A 17,884-nucleotide genomic window follows, 5' to 3' on the forward strand; every position below is an offset into this window, starting at 1 on the left:
TTTTTTGTACCCCTTGAGATGATGTTTTTTCATAGTTTGCTTATTGAAATGTCATGTGAAAATGGCATTGGAACTCTCTCACGGTATCTACTGTTTTTTTTTCTGTACGCAAGAGCTGCTACCCTGAAAAAGAAGGAAACAATCAGTATGACCACGAGTAGCGGTCAGCGTGGGTTTGTCTAGAATAAATCGCCTCCTTGCTGTCAGGTAGGCACTTATAAATCATCTGCTTCTTCCTTCAAGGGGGGATTGAATTTGGTTTTATTTTAAAGACGTTTGTCCTTTCTGGGCTTCTGGAGTTTCATCCAGAAGAGATTGAGGGTCTGGGAATTCAAAAACTTCAGCTGATTGTTTTAGTTATAAACTTTGTGATGATCAGCATCAGCACAGTCACTTTGAAAAAGTTTATCCCAAGAAATCCCATGTTTAAGTTCACGCTCCTATGTTATGGCTTGTGTTGGGTTAACCGCTCTGTTACAGCTGGCTTGTGTCATGACAGATTTCAGGCCTTTTTTCTCAGTTAGAGTCCAACTCCTTCCTTTGTCTTCCTCTTTCAGTTTAATACCAGGGTCCTAAATGTGGTGTGCACACAGGTGAGATTCAGAAGGACATGCTGAAGTTTGGTATAATTGTGTGTATATTCACAAAGATCAGAAATTCAATAACATCAGTAGTGAGTAATGCTTTTTTCTCACTGCAGTACCAGCAATTCAGATTCTGGCTTACAAAGCAACCAAAGTGGTGTTTGCTTGGTTTTGCACAAGTTCCTCAGTAGATGTAAGTCAACATCTCAGGCCACCTTCACGCAGCCTAGGAAAGTGCAGAGGTTGCAGGTCACGTTCGTAATGCACTCACAAGCTCATGGGAGAGTTTCCAGAACAACTGCTTAGTTTAGTCAACCCCACTGTTTCCTCACCTTTATGAGCAATGGAGCCACATCAGCATTGTAATACAGAGGAGGGAATACCACAGGTACTGACAATAAGTGTGAGGGACTTTTATGTTATTGCCCACTGTTTTGCACATGGTCTGGTATGATTCATCATATTCCCAAAATGGGAGCACTGTTACAAAGACAGCGATTTGGAAATCTCATCTAATTGAGCCATGAAGAAATCAGACATAACAAAAGAATGGAAACAGCTGATGTACCCCACGCTAACCGTAAAACTAGCTACAAAACAATTCATGTCATGGGCTGTGAACTCAGGGAAGAAGAGATAACTCTGATCAGTATCCAGCCAGGAGAGGGTCTAATGTATGCATAGTGATACCAGCCATCAGGATTTTAACTTGCTGTGATTTAGTGGGCCTATTTATAAAACAGGTACCTGTACTCGTCCTTCCAGGTTTTCAAGGCGCTCTCACGTTCTACCAGTCTGTTAGCTGAGTTTTGAAAACAAGCCTGTGCATTTGAATTGAGGAATTTCTAGTCTGCCAAAAATGTGGAAGATCTCTTTCCTTTCTCTTCACCTTCAACCCTGCCAGCAATGGACTGTGTTGGCTTTCTTATAAACACTTCAAGAAGTGTTTGTTTTGGAAGCCATGCCAGTGTGCTGTTTTTCTGAACATTCAGCACTGGTTCCTGTCTGTCTGGTGTTTCAGTTGAGGTTTTAGGTGTCTCCTCCATAGGCAGAGCATTGCCAGTAGGTTGAGGGAGGTGATCATTCCCCTCTCCTCAGCACTGGTGGGACACATCTGGTTCTCTCCAGTACAAGAGACATGGATATAAAGGAGAGAGTCCAGCAAAGGGCCACAAGGATGATTCAGGCCTTGGAGCATCTGTCAAACAAGGAGAGGTGACAGCTGGGGCTGGAGAAGAGAAGGCTCATGGTGACCTTCCCAGTGTGTATAAATACCTGATGTAGGGCAGTACAGAAGATGGATCCAGACTTTTCTCAGTGGTGTCCAGTGACAGGATGAGAGGCAATGGGCACAAGCCGAAATGCATGAAATTCCATTTAAACATAAGCAAAAACTTCTCTATTGTGAGGTTGCTGAACCCAGGAGGAAGTTGCATAGAGAGCTTGTGGACTCTTCATCCTTGGAGATGGTCAAAGCCTGACTGGCCACAGCCCCAGGCAGCCTGCTGTAGCTGACCCTGCTTTGAGGAGGGGCAGGTTGGACTAGATGATCTTCAGACCTTCCTCTCCCCAAGCTGAACTATTCAGTTGTTTTCATAAAGTTGCCATTGATTATGAGAGTCATAAATTTTATTTAGTTAAATAATTCATGCCTAGACCTGCTGTCTTCATTCACAAGTTCCGGTATGTTTCTTCTTGTGTTTCCTTTAGGTCCTGGCTCCATGCCCGTGTCCCTTTCTGTGACATTTAATTCCTGTCTTGCACGCATACAGAAATTTCCAGTATTGATTTAATGGATGCCTAAATGCTGTTCCACTGTTTACGTCCTTAAAATCTCTTCCTTCATGGTCAGTCTTGGCTTCCCAATCAGTAACCTTTTATAGCCTTTTGATGTGTTTATATTATCCGCTTTCATATTTGACCTCCCACTTGCAAAGATCTGGAGTGGAAACTCCAAATGCCAGACACACAAACACAAGTTGACATTTTCTGAACCTGTAGTCTACAGCTCTTGCTTCAAAGAGATTCAAGCCTTCCAAATGTGAAGGATCCTGCAGTGCTTACACTGGGGTCTGAGTTCATTACCTGCCGCAGCTGTCAGCCTCTTGTGTAGATCAGACTCATCTTGACTGCTGAGCAATTGCATCAGTAGTTGGAGTAATTGCACCAGTATAAACAACTGTGTAGCTACAGGTTGTACTGGTTTGGTGCACTGAAGAGCTGAAAGACTGCTTCAGGTTGTGTTGCTACTACAAGTGGGGTTGGGGGTGCTGGAGACTTGCTCATTGTTCTATAGCTGGGATTTTTAGTTAATATACCTTTTGATGCGTTGTTCACTTTTTTAATGCACTTAAAATGTGCATGATTGTTTGTAATCATTTAAGTACATAACCCCCAAATGTAGACACAGCCTTAAACTACAGCAGTGCATCAGGTCTCAGAGTTAGCCTCTTTGACCTGGGCATGTCAAATTGATGACTACCTACAGGTGTGGGTTAATGCAACCTCTAGCCCTTGCATAAAACAGCTGAGACAACTCAGGCAGAGGCAATCACAGGTTTGTCCTATTGAAATGATGTCAAAGCAGTTGCACTGTTCACACAAAGTTCGCTCTGGTTTGTGTTAGCATCATCTCTAGAAGAACTGCAGGGATGACCCTGTATTGTGCAGGGTGTCACAAAAGCTTAAGTGAGTCACAGCTGTCTCTCTTCCTCAAGCTGAAAGCTGCATGGAGGAGACTGGAGATTGACTTTTGAAGTCCACTCAAACATCAGCTACTTTAAGCCTTATAACAATATTAACATCAGCTTGTAGGCAAACTGCTCAAAGGTTCAGAAGAATCACTTAAGTACACAAGCCGAGCTTCTTACTTACAGATATTGGGGTCCTTTTCTGTAGATGCTGGGGACATTGTGTGGCCCTCTGGTTAAGGAAACAGATTAATTTTATGAAAATCTCTTACAAGTTATTATCTGTTCTCACTATTTGTTTTTGCACTATTGCAGCAAAACAAATACTTGCAAGTATTTCTCTTTTATATATGTAGTGCAGGCATCTCTCATATATATAGCACAGGCATCCTTCTGGGGCTTGACTCAAAATCATTCAGTTACTCAAGATTCTAAAAGAGGTCCAACTATGCATTTTGGTGACTGCAGGTGGTTTACAGCTGCTGGAAACACAAAGGCACAACCTGACTCCAGAGGAGAGTAGAAGGTGGCACTCTCCTGCCTTTCCAGGCTGCAAGAGTGGCTTTTATTGCCCAAGTATTTCTCAACCTTGTTACTGCCCAGTGTGTGTAACAACTTCATAGTAAAGCATGCAAGAGAGTACAGCAGAGGGGAGAGTGTCCTCATGCTGTTTTGCAACACTGCACATTAGAGTTCTTCAGCTGTGCTAAGAGGAAGTTGTTATTGAGTTTTGCTGCCATTTAAGGAAGGTTAAAGCTCCAGTAAACTTTCTCTGAGGCGTCACCTGGAAACCACAGAGGTACAAATTCATATTCAACACTGCCTGTTGAAGTTGCCACCAGGATGAAGGTTAGGACAAGGTGAGCGCAGACCCTGATTTGAGGAGCAAGGCAAGAACAGTGCAGTCTGCACTGCACAGGAGCTACGCTTCTCAGCACACACTGTTCTAACCCCCCAGGGGTTATTGTCAGCAGTTGAAGGCTTGAATGTTTCATAGGAGGGGGCGCAATGCCGTGTGACCGGTGTGTGTAGGTGCAACAAAACCAAGCCTCAGAACAGTTCACAAAGTAAGTTGTTGCCCATTCTTTGGGTGACGGTGATGAGTTTGTGCTGATAGGGATCAACCACTAGTTTAGTGCTCAGATGAGGACTGGTTTTAATGGAGGGCAGAGAGGCCCCTTACCACAGCAGCCAAGATCAAAAGGAGATCCCTTTTCCTCTGGAGTTGTCTGGTTCTGATCTGCTAGCTATTGCTGGGGTTGGCACAAGAGAAAGCTCCGTCCTTCGTCCTTGGGAAGGTGAGAATAGAACTCGCAGAAGGTGGAGCAGGTGCTTAATGCTGAGGTCAGAAGAGGAGCTGAGAACCACTAGATTAGATTTTCATCACTGAGGGCAAGTTCAGATGGTGGGAAGGAGAAGGATGCCCTTTTAGACTGCACTTAGCTGTGGTGAGCATGAGTCGCTTTACATCCCACCAGTCCCCCTTTCTCTTCATAACGTTGTTCCTCGGGTGTCTGTGGACCTTTGCATGCCTCCCTGGATGCTTGAGCTTCTCTGAGATGTGGTGGTCATGGCCAGCATGAGGGCTGGATCCTGTGTGGGTGTCTGAGCTCCTTTCTTGACTCCTTTCCCCCTCGAATGAGCTGGTATGGGGCCCAGATGGTGGGTGCAGGTGGCTGGTTCACACACACTACAGCTGGCCAGGTCCACTGAGACTGGCAGGGGCACAGCTGGAGGGGACAACAGCTTGGCACCTTGTCCTCTGCACCAGCAACGTACTGTTCCCTTGGTGCAGGCTCCTGCCTTAGCAAAGAAGGTCCAGAGAAGCCCAGACTGCAGCGGAGCAGGACATGAAGCTGTGAAACCCTCTGTCACTTTTGGCCATGCCACCTGGGGCTGTGCAGGGGAAGTTTGGGATGTGGCTGGAGGAGGTCTGGCTGCAGCGAGAACCAAGCAGCTCAGCAAGGCATGGGAGCGTGCTAGGGCTGGTCAAAGAACTGACAGGGCAGACACCAGGCTTGCCTGGTAATGTGTGTGTCCCTCCTGTAAAAACCGCCTGTGACATTTGTGTATAACCAAGAAGGTGCCTATTGGCAGTTAAATAACCCAACAAACCAGCACGAATGCTTTTTTTTTATGAAGCAGATTTGACAGAGAGATTGGGTGAGTGCTAATATTCTCCTTGAGAAATTAGAGCATGAAAGCCTTGGGCAAGGTGAGTCCATGACACCAAGGAAACAGATGTCAGCACCAGCAACCAGATCTGCCCTGCTCATGGGTGCTCAGCCCATCCATCATGCAGAAGGCTGTAGTGCTGGAGGGATGGCCCAGGGAAGGATGGTGAGGAACCAAGTGTAGTTAAGCCAAGTACACACTTCAAATGTGGGGTTTTTGTGCCTTCTAGAAATAAGCAGTCTCATAACCCACCATCTGGTTCAGTGTTATCCACAGCAGAGCACCATGTGCTATGAAAGGAAGGCTATCAGCCATTATCAACACCATACATTCAGTACATGCTGTGAAGCGTTCCTGCACTGACAGCTTCTTACCAGTAAATATAAAAAGAGGAGGAAAAAGTGGATGTACTAAAGAGAAAGGGGAAGGTTGCACTGGGCAGCAGTGGGAATGGAGACACACAAGTGCTGTGCTGCTTGGGGTGGTTGGTGTCTTTCAGCAACCCCTGTGTAAGCAGTTACTGCAGCACCTTCTGCATCCCCACCAGACCTTGCAGGAGCTCTGTCCCCCAGCTAGGACAGTCTGCAGCAGGGGATACTTCAGTGTGGCTGCTGGGCTGGTGCTCGGCCCTTAGCAAGTGAATTGAGGCATCAGATGAGCAGGCAGGAGGGCTTATCTGATACCCTGACCCTCTGCTGAGGTCCTGCTGAGTTGACTGAGTGCCTTGTAAGTGCTTCTTATGCTTTAGGTTTTTAGCTGATGCTCCCCTCCTCCCTGCAGCTGACAGCTACTGGAGCACAGTACTAGGAAATACTAGTAAAGCATACTTTGAATTCACATAGATTTTGTAGAAAAAGAGTTCCATTTTTTAGAATGAGAACACTGTCGTTGTGAGTACAACCATGTGGCATCTTGTTTGGAATTTCCCTTGCTTTCTATATATACACATGCAGCAAAGCCACAGGAAATGGAAGTTTTAAAAAAATACCATAGAGCATAGGTATATGCTCCTTGAACAAGTTTTATTCTTGTAGTCAGTTTTATTATTAGTGAGCCGTTAACCTCGCAGTGTCATTTAAGGCTGCTTCTTGAAAGATGTGATGTCCTAAATCACCGGAGGAAGAAGCAGGCATGGCCTGAAAGGTTGCAGAAGACCTGAGAAGCTTTTTTGGCCTTATGCTGCCCATGCTGCAGAAGACAGCATTATTGTTGATCTCTCCTGGGGCTTTTTGGGGTAGGGACCAACTTCTGAGGCTTCTCCCAGTTGTATTTTCTGAGATGCAGCGAGTCAGTCTTGCCTACAGCTGCTGCTGTGATAGTGTGCTAAGGGCCTACATTCTAATTAAGTCCAGGAGTAATGAGAACCAGCAGTTAGAGGATAGATGGTCTGAACTCCTCGTTGGTGGTGAGACAGCTGCTTAGGAGCTCTGAGCTTGTCCAGGGTCTGAACTCGGGCTGGTTTGGAGAGCAAACCTGAAGGACGCTCACTTAGTGAGGGAGGTATTTCAGAAGGGATGGACTAATCATGAAGGTAACTGGACAAATACATCTTGGCAGCTGTTAATACGCAAAGACACATTCCTGCAAGACCCAGAAGAGACAGTTACCTTGCTTCTACCTCCCAGCCTCCTTGGACCTACAGTGGTACCTCTGTCTGTCTTCTAGTATTGGCATGCCTCTCCAGAACATCAGCAACTAGAGATTTACTGAAGCCCAAGCAGGGGTTTACTTTGCCTGATAATGGGGTTCATTTATCTTGGATGCCTTTTGTCGCCAATACAGCAAATAAGGAACTGAGTGCCGTACAGTCACATCACTTTTCTGTACGGTTTCAGGAGGCTCTTGTGTGAGTCCTTGTTGCTGCAGTTCTCCAGGTGATGTGTGTTTCAGTGAACTAGCGTTGTACAAATGGATAATGAAAGTTCATAAAGTTTATGCTATTGAAGTTCCTTTCATTTTATGCAGTTACTTTCTTATTTGCATGTTTTTATTGCTTTCTTTTAGGAAAGAAGACGGGTTGCTGTTTCCATTTAACCAAACAGCACATGCACTACTTGGATGGCCATTCAAGTGGCAAAGAAGACCAGTGGGAGGCCAGAAGGAGCTTTCCTTAATCTAAAGGGTTCAAAAAATGCTGGGAACTTGTGGCTGCTCTCACTTAAGTAATGGGGCAGTGGAGCTGACAGGTTTTATGCATTCTGCTCTGCAAGCTGTGGATTGTGAATGTAGGTGGTTATGCTTGCTTGGGGGATGCCCTGATGTGTGTGCTTTGTGTGGTGAGGAGAGGGCAAGTAAAGATTTTCTAGTGTTTACCCAAGAGATCTACCAGTGACTTCAGTGTAAAAGTCAAAGCACTGGGTAATAGACAAGTTTTCATAGGAAGATAGGTTATGCCCTATAATCTTAAACAAAAATTTGCCTGTAAGACACCCGTAGTTCTTCGCAGTGTGTGTAACTGGGTTCTTGGTTAAGCCAAAACAAGAAAAAAAGTAAGTAAGGCTTTTTAGCAGCCCCCAAAAAACTCAGTAGGAAATGGTAAAGTAAAATAGCTCTGAAACAAGGCATTTTTATACTGAAACAAGCAGGTCTGTCCTAGATTTTTGCCACAGGCATCCAAATTTCAGTCATCACTTACTGCACAGCTTTAGGTAGTAGCTGGAATCTGTGCTTGATCTAGAACTTCATGTATTTGGTCCAGTGTGGTCCACACTGCAGGTACATCTTGCTGTCCATCACTGGAGCGCCCTCCTTTCTCATAATTCATGCCAGTCTCTCTCTGCTTTGACTTGGGACTAATTCATGGGTCTTAAATCTACAAGGACAGGTACAATTTATTTGTGTACTGCAGACTGCAGATTCTCGCATCTAATAGTTGTAGGTCAGTCTGTCCGACTATAACCCCCTGGGGCTAACATAAGTAGAAAACAATAGCAGACTTGAGCTTCTGACGTACATTAAAGTAGCGATCACCTCAGTGCAATAAAAAAAAGGTGCTGCCAGAACCTAACTTACTGTATTACTGCATTTCTAACTGTCTTGTAATGTCAATTACTGGGAAAAAAAGTCTGTCTTGTGCTGTATCAGTCACTGTCAGTGTAGTATTGATGTACACTGAAGCTGTAAACAAGGCTTGTCTAATGAGAACAGCCAGGAAAAGTCAGATTAGTTTATGCCACAGGAAGTTTAATCATCTGTTTCTCAGCCTGATTTCTGTGGGCTGCATCTGATCTCTGAGGCCTTAAAAGGCAATGTCTAAAATGGTCACTAAAAAAAAAGAAAAACATCTCTGCTTGTTTGTGCATGTTGTGTTGGGAAAACCAAGCTAGTAATCAATCACAGGTTTGCAATCAGTTCAAGATTAGATTGGCAAGAACTATTGCACCTGCATACAATGGCCTGGGCATCTTTTTTGGTAGTATCCCACCTAAGGCAACATTGGCATCAACCATTATCTTCCTTTAAGGCTGTAACAGCATTCTGAAAAGGAAGTATCAAGGAAAATGGCCACAATCTTCCTGAAGTGTAGTACTTGGAAGGAAGCAGGGCAGGAGTGTCATTACACAAAGCAGTTTTATTTAATTATGAAAGGTTATGGTTGCACTCAGCCTCTACTTTCTTTACTCTGCATCCTATCTTTAACTCTAGAGCTGACACAGTGAGAAATATCTGAAGCCAAGGCTGAAAACCCCTGTGGCCTTGTTATATCTGTACACTTCAGCTTCTGATACTTCTCAAAACAGGCCCCTGCTACTCATTGAAGTTATCACCATTGCAGAGAGGATAAGAAGAAATATAAGCTAGCACTGGCACAGTCACAGATGTGTGGCAAGGTAGGGCGTTAAACATGTTCTTGTGCATCTTAAAGGTCATTCTTCCTTGCATAAATGAGGAGTGGTTTGTCAACATATTTGAAAATAGTCTGAGACTGAGGTAACGAAACAACTTGTATCTGAAACCATGACATTTAGTTAGCCCTTAGTGCAGTTCAAGGGACAGTTTCACCTTTAAATACTTACACTGAAAGATTTTTGACCACTTTACTAATGTAGTAAAGCAACTGCACAATCACTTTTATTATAAAAATAATCCTTGGGTAAAATAGGAATACAGTCAATAGTTACACAAATACACATTTACAAATGTGTAAACAGGTAGTTAAGGCACAGAAAAAATAAATATCCCTCTACACTCTTTCTGTGCAAAAAAGACAGGCTGGTCTTAGTCAATAACCAGCCCTTTTATGGTTTCTTCACTTCTCCTGATTTCAGCTGAACACAAGGATTTTCTGATGTGATGTCTGAAAGTTCAGCCTCAATAGACAATACTTTCACTTTTAATCCAGATACAGCACAAGATTTTTACTGTCTTCTGCCAAAGAACTCCTCCCCTGTTCTTCAGCTTACATTTTTGGAAGGGGAGGAAAATCTCAAGTTCAGTCATTTGTTTTTCCCAAGCCTTCCAAGTGCTGTAAAGAGTTAGACTCAAACACAACTCAAGCTGCGCTCTGAAGCTAACTACCACTGTATGTTTCAGTTTAATCTGTAGCAGGATTTGCATTAAGCTTGCATTCCTTGTAGTTGTCAAAAATAGTTCTTCATAAAAACACTTTGCTTTATCTTGAAGCCTTTCATACAGTCCAAGAGAAGGTGAAATCAAGTCAGAGGTAGATACTGCTCATCCTCCTGTTTCCTAAGAGCTGAATCACTCTGGCTTAGGACTGAAGGAGATATGTCCAGAGCAAGGTTTTGCTGTCTATAGAGTAGTGATCGACTTAACACGCCTCACACCGCGTGGTCACTGGCAACATTCAGCAACATGCTTCAGGAATTCATCACTGAGTTCGTCACTGAAAAACCTCATACAATGAGGGCATCTAAGTTCACCCTGTGCCCTGCCCTCGAGTTCTGAGTCTCCACTGTCCGCAGGAGGAGAAGCTTGTTCAGACTGTGAAGATGTCCTTCTCGTGCCTGTTTGGCCTGGGCTGTTGCCTCGTAGATGTTCAACATTCGTCTGCACATACATATGGTTTTGGTTACCTATGTGAACTCTGAAACGACTGTTTGTGTCTCTTGAGTCCTAGAAAGAGAAAACAACAGCCATTGAAAAAGATACACTAAAAAGATATTCTTCAATAGATTATTTTATCACTTTTACCTGAACACTGCTCATGGTTTGATCAGAAGATCTGTAATTAAAATATGCATCCATTTTTGTAATTTCATTAATAAAGTTGTAAAGATGACTTGTAGGAAACACAGAATAGAGCCACTATGCCACTGTTATAAGAGTCATAGCCATCCTTCTCTTCCTTCCAAGAAATCAGCCTTGATATGCTGATCCAAAATAGAAGGAAAATGGACTGGGAAGGGGTATTATGTGTGTATTGGGAAGCATCTCCACTAAAACTGACTGGTATAATGTAAGTTTTTGATAGCTGCACTGAGATGAAATGGGTTTAGAAGTACTGAATTATTTTTAAGTATACTTAAAAGTATATTTTAGTCCTGAATCCTGTTGATGTGCTTTAATTGAAAAAGTAGCATGTTGCTTCCTTACCTGTCTTCTTGCTAGCTGGTGTTGCAGGCATGCAATTTCTGCCTGAAGCTCTTGTATTTTGGTCTGTGCTCGTTCTCTGTCTGATCTCTCAGATGTGAAATCATCTTTATAAACTAGGACCTGGAAAACAGAATTCTTGTGTTAATATTTAGGAATTAGAATGCTGGCAGGTTAGATCAAAACACTGAGGTTGCGACTCCTTTGTTTGTAAACACTTACTCCCATAATCTCAATATCTTCTCTATCATATCTATACTTCAAAAGTATTTATATTTCTTCTTCAGATCTTCCATATTTTGTATTAAAGCCAGCAGAACTGCATGCAGATCTGCAAGTAGTGGGTTTTCTTTAAATCTGTTAAGTATCTCTATAGCCAAATGTGGCAAGCCAAGTGGCAAACATCAAAGGAAATAATTTCATTTTCCCCCCTTAGACTTCAGTGGTCTGGAGAGAAACTAAGAATTCCTGCCTCTAGGAAAAAGAAACTTAATGACCTGTTGCTCCAGCATTTGTATGCGCTCATTATCTCCTTCACTAGCTTTCTTCACATCTTCTAATTCTCTCTTTGTTTTTATGCATTCATTCATTTTTTCTTCCAGAAGCTTGTTTAACCGGAGTATCTCCTTGCGCATCAGGTCAGAATTCATCGGTGCTGAAGCTAGGCTGTGCTGCTGCTCCAGTTGTGTCTTCATCTCTTTTAGCTGCAAATGGAGTCGCTTCACATACTCATCCCTACTCGCATCATATTTCTGCCATTTGGCATTTAAGTCTTCCACCTGAAATATTACCCAAGAGAGTCATGAAGAACATGAAGACACAAACATGAAGACATAAACTTACAAGCTTTCACAGAGTGCTTATGTGTGCAGGACCAAAATTCTTTAGAAGGTGGAGGTGGCCCTGGCGTAGTGCTGTTCTCCTGGGGTGGAATGCTGATGCATGGAAGGAACAAGAAAATTTTCTTCTGCAGTGTATTTTTAACAACAAAACCCCCAGTATCTTAAAAAATAATGTAATCAGTTGTTCTCAGCTAAGGAACAAAGACTGTTTGCCATGTTGAAAAGAAGTTTGGACTTGCATTAAACTGCCATTTAATTAGATTACCAGGCTTTACCTATTCCAAATGTACTGTAATTCAAAATACTTTATCAAATCTTAATCTTGTACAAAATGAAAGTACTCACGTGAGCTACTTTTTGTTTTAACATCCTGTTTTCATCTTGTAGGCTGCAGATAAGAGCTTGAAGTGAAGTTTCATTGCCTAACAGCTGTAATTTTTTAGAAAAAGGAAGTGTTACTTTAACATAAAAATCTCAAATGCTACTTAGCTATGCTGTTAATCTTTTCTAAGTTCCTCTAAAGTGTTTGCTATCAGTGAAACGAACACATCTAGGTCTATCTCTTTATAGTATATTTCTAAATACTAATAGTATAGCCTACAACTTTTATTACTAATAAAGCAAAAAGGTATCCAGATTTTTGCCACCTTGGTCTTGCTTTTTAAAGTAGATCTCTGCTGTGTCATAAAAACATATCTGCCTTACCAAATTCTGAGCCTACTGAAGGTTACAAGAAAAATACCCCACATTTTACGTGCATGAGGGTCTGATGATGATGACATTTTTCACAAACTCCTTGGAAACTACTTGTTTGGAGTGGAGGAACGCATGACAAAGACACAGATGTGCCTTCATCTTGCTTTGTTGTTACTGTCAATTTTGGCCACTACTAGGAAGAAATTACTGAGGGGAAAAAAAAAAACAACAACCCTGCTTGCTAAATAATTAACTAAAATGATACCTTTTTTTTACAGTTGTGACATCTGCTTAAAAAAGCCCCGATGTACATGAGTAATATAGAACACTTTTGTACAAAATTCCCTAGAATCAGCTAGTAATTGCATCTGAAATTTCTCTTCTTCAACAGGGAAGTCCCCACTGTATAAGGTTAGCTACTTATTACACGTACCGAAGTCAATCAGGTTTCCTGTCTATCAATTACACGTAAAATATGATAATACTAAATGCTTTGAGTCTCTTAAAAAGTCCTTTTTTCTTAGATCTAGTCAACCTCTAACTATTTCTTACAGGTAAGTGATGTGCATAAGTTCTGTGGAAATGCTCCTGGGTTATTTTATGATGCATAAGTGCACGCATATGGAGTTTATCATAAAAGCATAGATAAGTGGTCATGTGAAACATGGCATTACTGCTACAAAGCCGTAAGAACATGAGACAATTACTCTTTCTTGTGAGAACTAGCTGTAGCATCCTACTCAATACTCTAAACTGTTACTGGAGGCAGCACCTCTAATATTATTTCCTTATGGTATTATGAATTACCTAATGACTCCAAACCATTATGTCTTCTGGAACAACAGACCAGGATCTACCTCTACCCTACATTGGAAAGCTTCAGCTAAGGTGAAGATGCAGCAAAAACACACAGCCATTAAGTACACCGAAATCCAGGTGTTTCTTTGTGCCCCTCAGTAGCATTTCTGCCACCTTCCTATCTAAACCTCCCTCCTGGAGAGAAACATTGCCCTGTACTGGGAGGCTGGGGGGAAACCCCAGAGCAAAGAAACAAAGGTAAGACACCTTGACTTCTTCCCTAACCAGCTTTCTGTAGGTCTGTACTATGTGTACAAAGCCAAATCATGACCTGAGCATCTGCTAGAGTGTTCTTAATATCAATACTACTTTAAAATATCTCTGTTTTGTGGTTATTTAGATGCTAAAACAAAAATGAGGAGATACCACCTTCTTAAGTGCAGCACCATCTAGTGATGCACAGAAGCATGCTGTGGTATAAAGAAGACGCTGTCTCCTGTTTATACAGGGAAGAATTGTAATCATGGAATTGCTGAGGTTGGAAGGGACCTCTCAGGATTCTCCTCTCAAAATAAAGCCTCTGGTGGTGAGACGGCCAAAATGCAAGGCACTGACAACTGCTTCCATCCTAAATAGTTGGTACTCAGAATTATTTACATCTTGCCATGATAGCCTTTTCACCCTACATGAAATTATATAAGGGGATATTTCTCACCATTCCCCAATTACAACTATCACATTGTAATTAACACCTTGGAAGGTAGTAAGACTTTAAAGAAATACAGTAGCAGTAAAAATACCTGGTTAGGTCTTTCACTGGGTATCTGGTCATCTGAACTCCCCTTCTCTTTTCTTTGCTTCTCTTCTAGACATTTTGCCAGATGTTGACACATTTCAGCTGTGGAAGCTAATTTACGTTGAAGTTGATGCATTTCATCAGTGAGTGAACGGCACAAAACATCACTGGTGGCCTGAGCCTTCTCTCTCTCTGCCAAGCTCTTCTGAAGTCGCAAGATTTCTCTCTCCTTTTCATATGGAGGCTGGTTTATCATCTGCTGTATCTCTCCATTTTTCTCCTCTAGTTGCTTGTTCAACTTCTGTACTTCCTAAACATAAAGGGAAGTTACTGAAAAGTAAGGTGAACTAAAAAGCCAAAACATGTCTAAGACTGAATTCCATATTGCCATAACTCCATATCACTCACTGCAAAGTACTTAAAAAGTAAAGTCCAACTCATTTATGATCACTTGACCTTGGAACTGACAGATCAATCAAAATCAGGAACTGCTCAGACAGCTATACAAGCAGTTCCTAGTCAGTAGAATGCAGCAAAAATTCAGGATGATTTTATGGTAAGATAAGCAGCAGCAACAACAAAATAACAACAGAACTTACAAGAAACAAAGTAGTTTAAAAGGAGTAACTATGGAGCCTGAGAAATGCTTACTGGTCCTGCTTTCTAAGTTACCAGATGGTAGAGATTTGCTTTAGGAAAAAGGGGAGCTGGAAAGTCATCTTATCAAAACCAGCGAGGTGTATTCATTGCCTGGAACTGTCAGAAGACAAAGCAGAGTGAGCATACAGAGCAAGTTTCCCATCTGGGAAAGGATGAGTGCTAAGGACAAGCAAACTGTAAATGAAATCCCAGTGCGAGCAGTGACTCTGTTTTGGCCATAGCTGACTGTCCAAGGCACATGTCCAAGGAGCTTCAACATGCTCTTAGGGAACAACTGTGTATCTTGTTGCTGCATGTTCTTACTGATTTGGACGCTTTGTGGGATCATCCACACTGCATTAAGTTATATATCCGCAGGTGTTTTGAGAAGGAAGAGGTTTGCTTGCCAACTGGGTTAACCCGGGTGATTCCATGCATCCAAAGTACACCAGTCCCAGGTCTGATATCCTCAAAAGTAGCAGGTGCTGGAAACAGAAACCTGCAGCACTGCTCCTCCAGAATCAACGATGCCCTGGATGCCATCGCAGACCATGAGGCAGGTACAAGCTTGATTCTACCCTTCCAGTTCTTCAGGAGTGCTAATGGAGCTGTAACCAATCAGGAGCACTTTTCTTTCCCAGCATGCAGGCCTCTGACTTCCACAAAATAGCCGCTGTTGTTATTTTTACTGACAGTGATTTATTTCAGTGTTTCTAATTGGGCATAAAATGTTTTTTTCTAAAAATGAATAAAATTAATATCTAACTTAAAGAGACAGCACTTGCTCTTATTGCTGATGTGCAAGTTCTTTAGCATCATGCTAAATGCTAAATTTTCCCTTTGCCATAAAGACATTCTGACTTCAAAATATATTCAGATCCCACAGGTTTGTCATCTATCTGCAAAGTGTCAGGAAGATCATCTCTTACTACAAATTTCCACACATGAACTTACTTAAATGTATTTTAGGTGAGTGTCATATATGGAAATTGTTTTGTATAAGCATTAGGTCAGGAGATTTCTTATGACAAAAATACTTGTTTCAATTTTAAGCATTGCTTGTCAGTTTGGAAATTATGTACCTTCATATAGGAAGAAATGCTTTACAATTCTTTAAGCATTTCAGGTTGAACATGGGAAAGTCTCAATGACAGTAACAAAACCAGCACTTGGGGAAGATGGAAGGGAATGCAATGTTGAGACTTTATCTTGTCATAAAAGATACCAATTTTTCCCTCATTTATCTCCTCACAATCCAGACTTGCCAAGTACTTCTCCAAGTAGAAAAGTGCTGCTTTAACGTCAATACAAAAATCCATTTTTAAGTGCACTTAAAAATCACAAGAAAACAACACTGTAATAGAAAAAGTGGTGGCATCAGTTGTTTATCTTACAGAACAAAACTGTTGCGTCTGATAAAGAGGAGAATCTTCAGTAAGTAATATGTAACTTTGAAATTAGGGGGTTTTGCTGTATTTCCATCTACTTGTGAGAATAATTGCATGAAGATGTATAATACCACTCTAAGTTTTTGGGTTCGGATGTTATAGTTTATCTTCTTGAACTTAATGCAGCGGACACTACTGTTGGATACAGATGGCTGAGCTGCTTTTCAGTCTGACTCTGGGCACACAGCAAAAACTTGTCAGACCAAGGTCTGTCAAACTGCATTGCAGTGGGCAGAACATTCACTCTCCTGCCCTGGCACACTCAAACCAAGTGGGGAAATTCCGACTGGACACCACAGGAAAGTTCTCACAATAACAATCAGCCGTTGGAATAATCTCCCCAGGGAAGTGGTGGATTCCCCAACGTTGGACACTTTCCAGATTCGGCTGGTCAGGGTGTTGGGACATCTAGTCTAGCCTGGAAAGGTTGGACCAGATGATCCCGGAGTTCCCTTCTGGCTGGTATTACATGATTCTATGATTGATTCTAAGTTGTCGGCACCCTGGTCTGTTTCCATGAACGCGAGTCTGCATGCGAAAGGCCCACATCCTCCGTTCAAGACAACCACTGCAGGACACACTAAGCCTAAATTACTCATTTTTGTCTAGAGAGGAGCGCTCAAACGCATCTCCGCCGTTTACCTGGCTCAAGGCTTCCACTCTCTGCGCCGAGAGCCGCTCGCTGTCCTGGAGCTGCTCCCGGGCCTGGCCCAGCTGCTCCAGCAGGCTCTCCACCAGCGACAGCGCCGGCTCCGCGCCCGCAGGCCCCGCCTCGCCGCCCGCCGCCGGCTGCTGCTGCTGCTGCCGCCGGGCCAGGCTGCTCCGCAGGTCCTGGATCGTGGCCTCCTTGGCAGCCAGCTGCAGCTGGAGGTGCTTCAGCTGCTGAGCGGACTCGTGGTACAAGGTGCAGAGCGCGTTGTACCGAGGCACTTTATTCTTCAAGCTCTTGTTCTCCCGGTGCAGCTTCTCCAGCGTCTCCTCCACCTGCTTGAAGCGGGCCGCCAAAGGGTCCGTGCTGCTGCCCTCGCTTACCGAGCACATGGCCGGGGAGGGTGAGCCGCGCTCCCGCTGCTGCCCCTTCTCTCCCTTCTGCAAGGCGAGCAGTAATCCGGCCAGGTGCATATAAACCCGGAGAGGAGCCAGGCAGCGCTGGGGTGGCTGCCTCTTGTCGCTGCTGCTTCGCCCTTCCGCCTTCCCGCCGGGGGAGGAGGATGGCCGCCCTCCTTTAAGGGCTCGCAGGACCCGCCTGCTGCTCTTCCCCACCGCTTTCCTACGGCGCGGGCCGGACCGCGCTCCGCCCCTGCGGACGGGGAACCCCGCGGTGGGGGAGCAGTCCCGGGGGCAAGGCAGGCCGGGGAACCCCAGGGAGGGGAAAGGGGAGAGGAGGGCGAGGGGGGCCTGAGCCAGGAGAGGGCCGAAGGCTGGGGCGAGCGGGCGGGATGAGAGGAAGGCGGCTGAGCGGAATGCGCGGGGAGATGCTGAGGAGGGGCCGCTGAGGGGGCTCCGGGCGGAAAGAGGGGGAGCGGCAGCCGCTCGGGGAGGAGGGGGTTGTGGCGAATGCAGGAGGCCGCGGAGGAGGAGAGGGGGGCCCGACGCAGCGGGGTCCCTCCAGCGGCTGCGGGACGCGGTTCCCCCCGCGTTGCGAAAGCCCCGCTCGCAGCGC

General features: G+C 43.9%; 1 protein-coding gene and 2 long non-coding RNA genes across 4 annotated transcripts in view; 2 read left to right on the forward strand and 1 right to left on the reverse strand.

Moving 5' to 3' along the window:
- LOC133276736 (uncharacterized) overlaps positions 1-17,884 on the forward strand; it is a 238,759-nt gene that overhangs the window by 128,728 nt on the left and 92,147 nt on the right. The window lies entirely within an intron of this gene.
- LOC133276591 (uncharacterized) lies at positions 572-9,848 on the forward strand. Its single transcript, XR_009745925.1, has 3 exons — positions 572-1,845; positions 7,454-7,674; positions 9,718-9,848. It is a non-coding gene; the product is annotated as an uncharacterized LOC133276591 (long non-coding RNA).
- On the reverse strand, positions 9,499-17,500 carry TNIP2 (TNFAIP3 interacting protein 2). Of its 2 annotated transcripts, none has more exons than XM_061467521.1 (6): positions 16,864-17,500; positions 14,139-14,444; positions 12,190-12,273; positions 11,500-11,781; positions 11,006-11,125; positions 9,499-10,525 (listed from the first exon to the last, which is right to left on the reverse strand). In XM_061467521.1, exons 1-6 carry the CDS (start codon positions 17,341-17,343, stop codon positions 10,244-10,246), a joined length of 1,554 nt encoding a protein of 517 aa, XP_061323505.1. In that variant the 5' UTR covers positions 17,344-17,500; the 3' UTR covers positions 9,499-10,243. The 2 variants fall into 2 exon arrangements, with proteins under 2 accessions (XP_061323505.1, XP_061323514.1); XM_061467530.1 differs by having other exon boundaries at positions 17,254-17,490.

Source organism: Pezoporus flaviventris, unplaced genomic scaffold (assembly GCF_033815535.1).
Source record: "Pezoporus flaviventris isolate CSIRO_AGI_PZ_B2104156 unplaced genomic scaffold, CSIRO_AGI_Pfla_v1 ptg000002l, whole genome shotgun sequence".
Taxonomy (NCBI): Eukaryota; Metazoa; Chordata; class Aves; order Psittaciformes; family Psittacidae; genus Pezoporus; species Pezoporus flaviventris.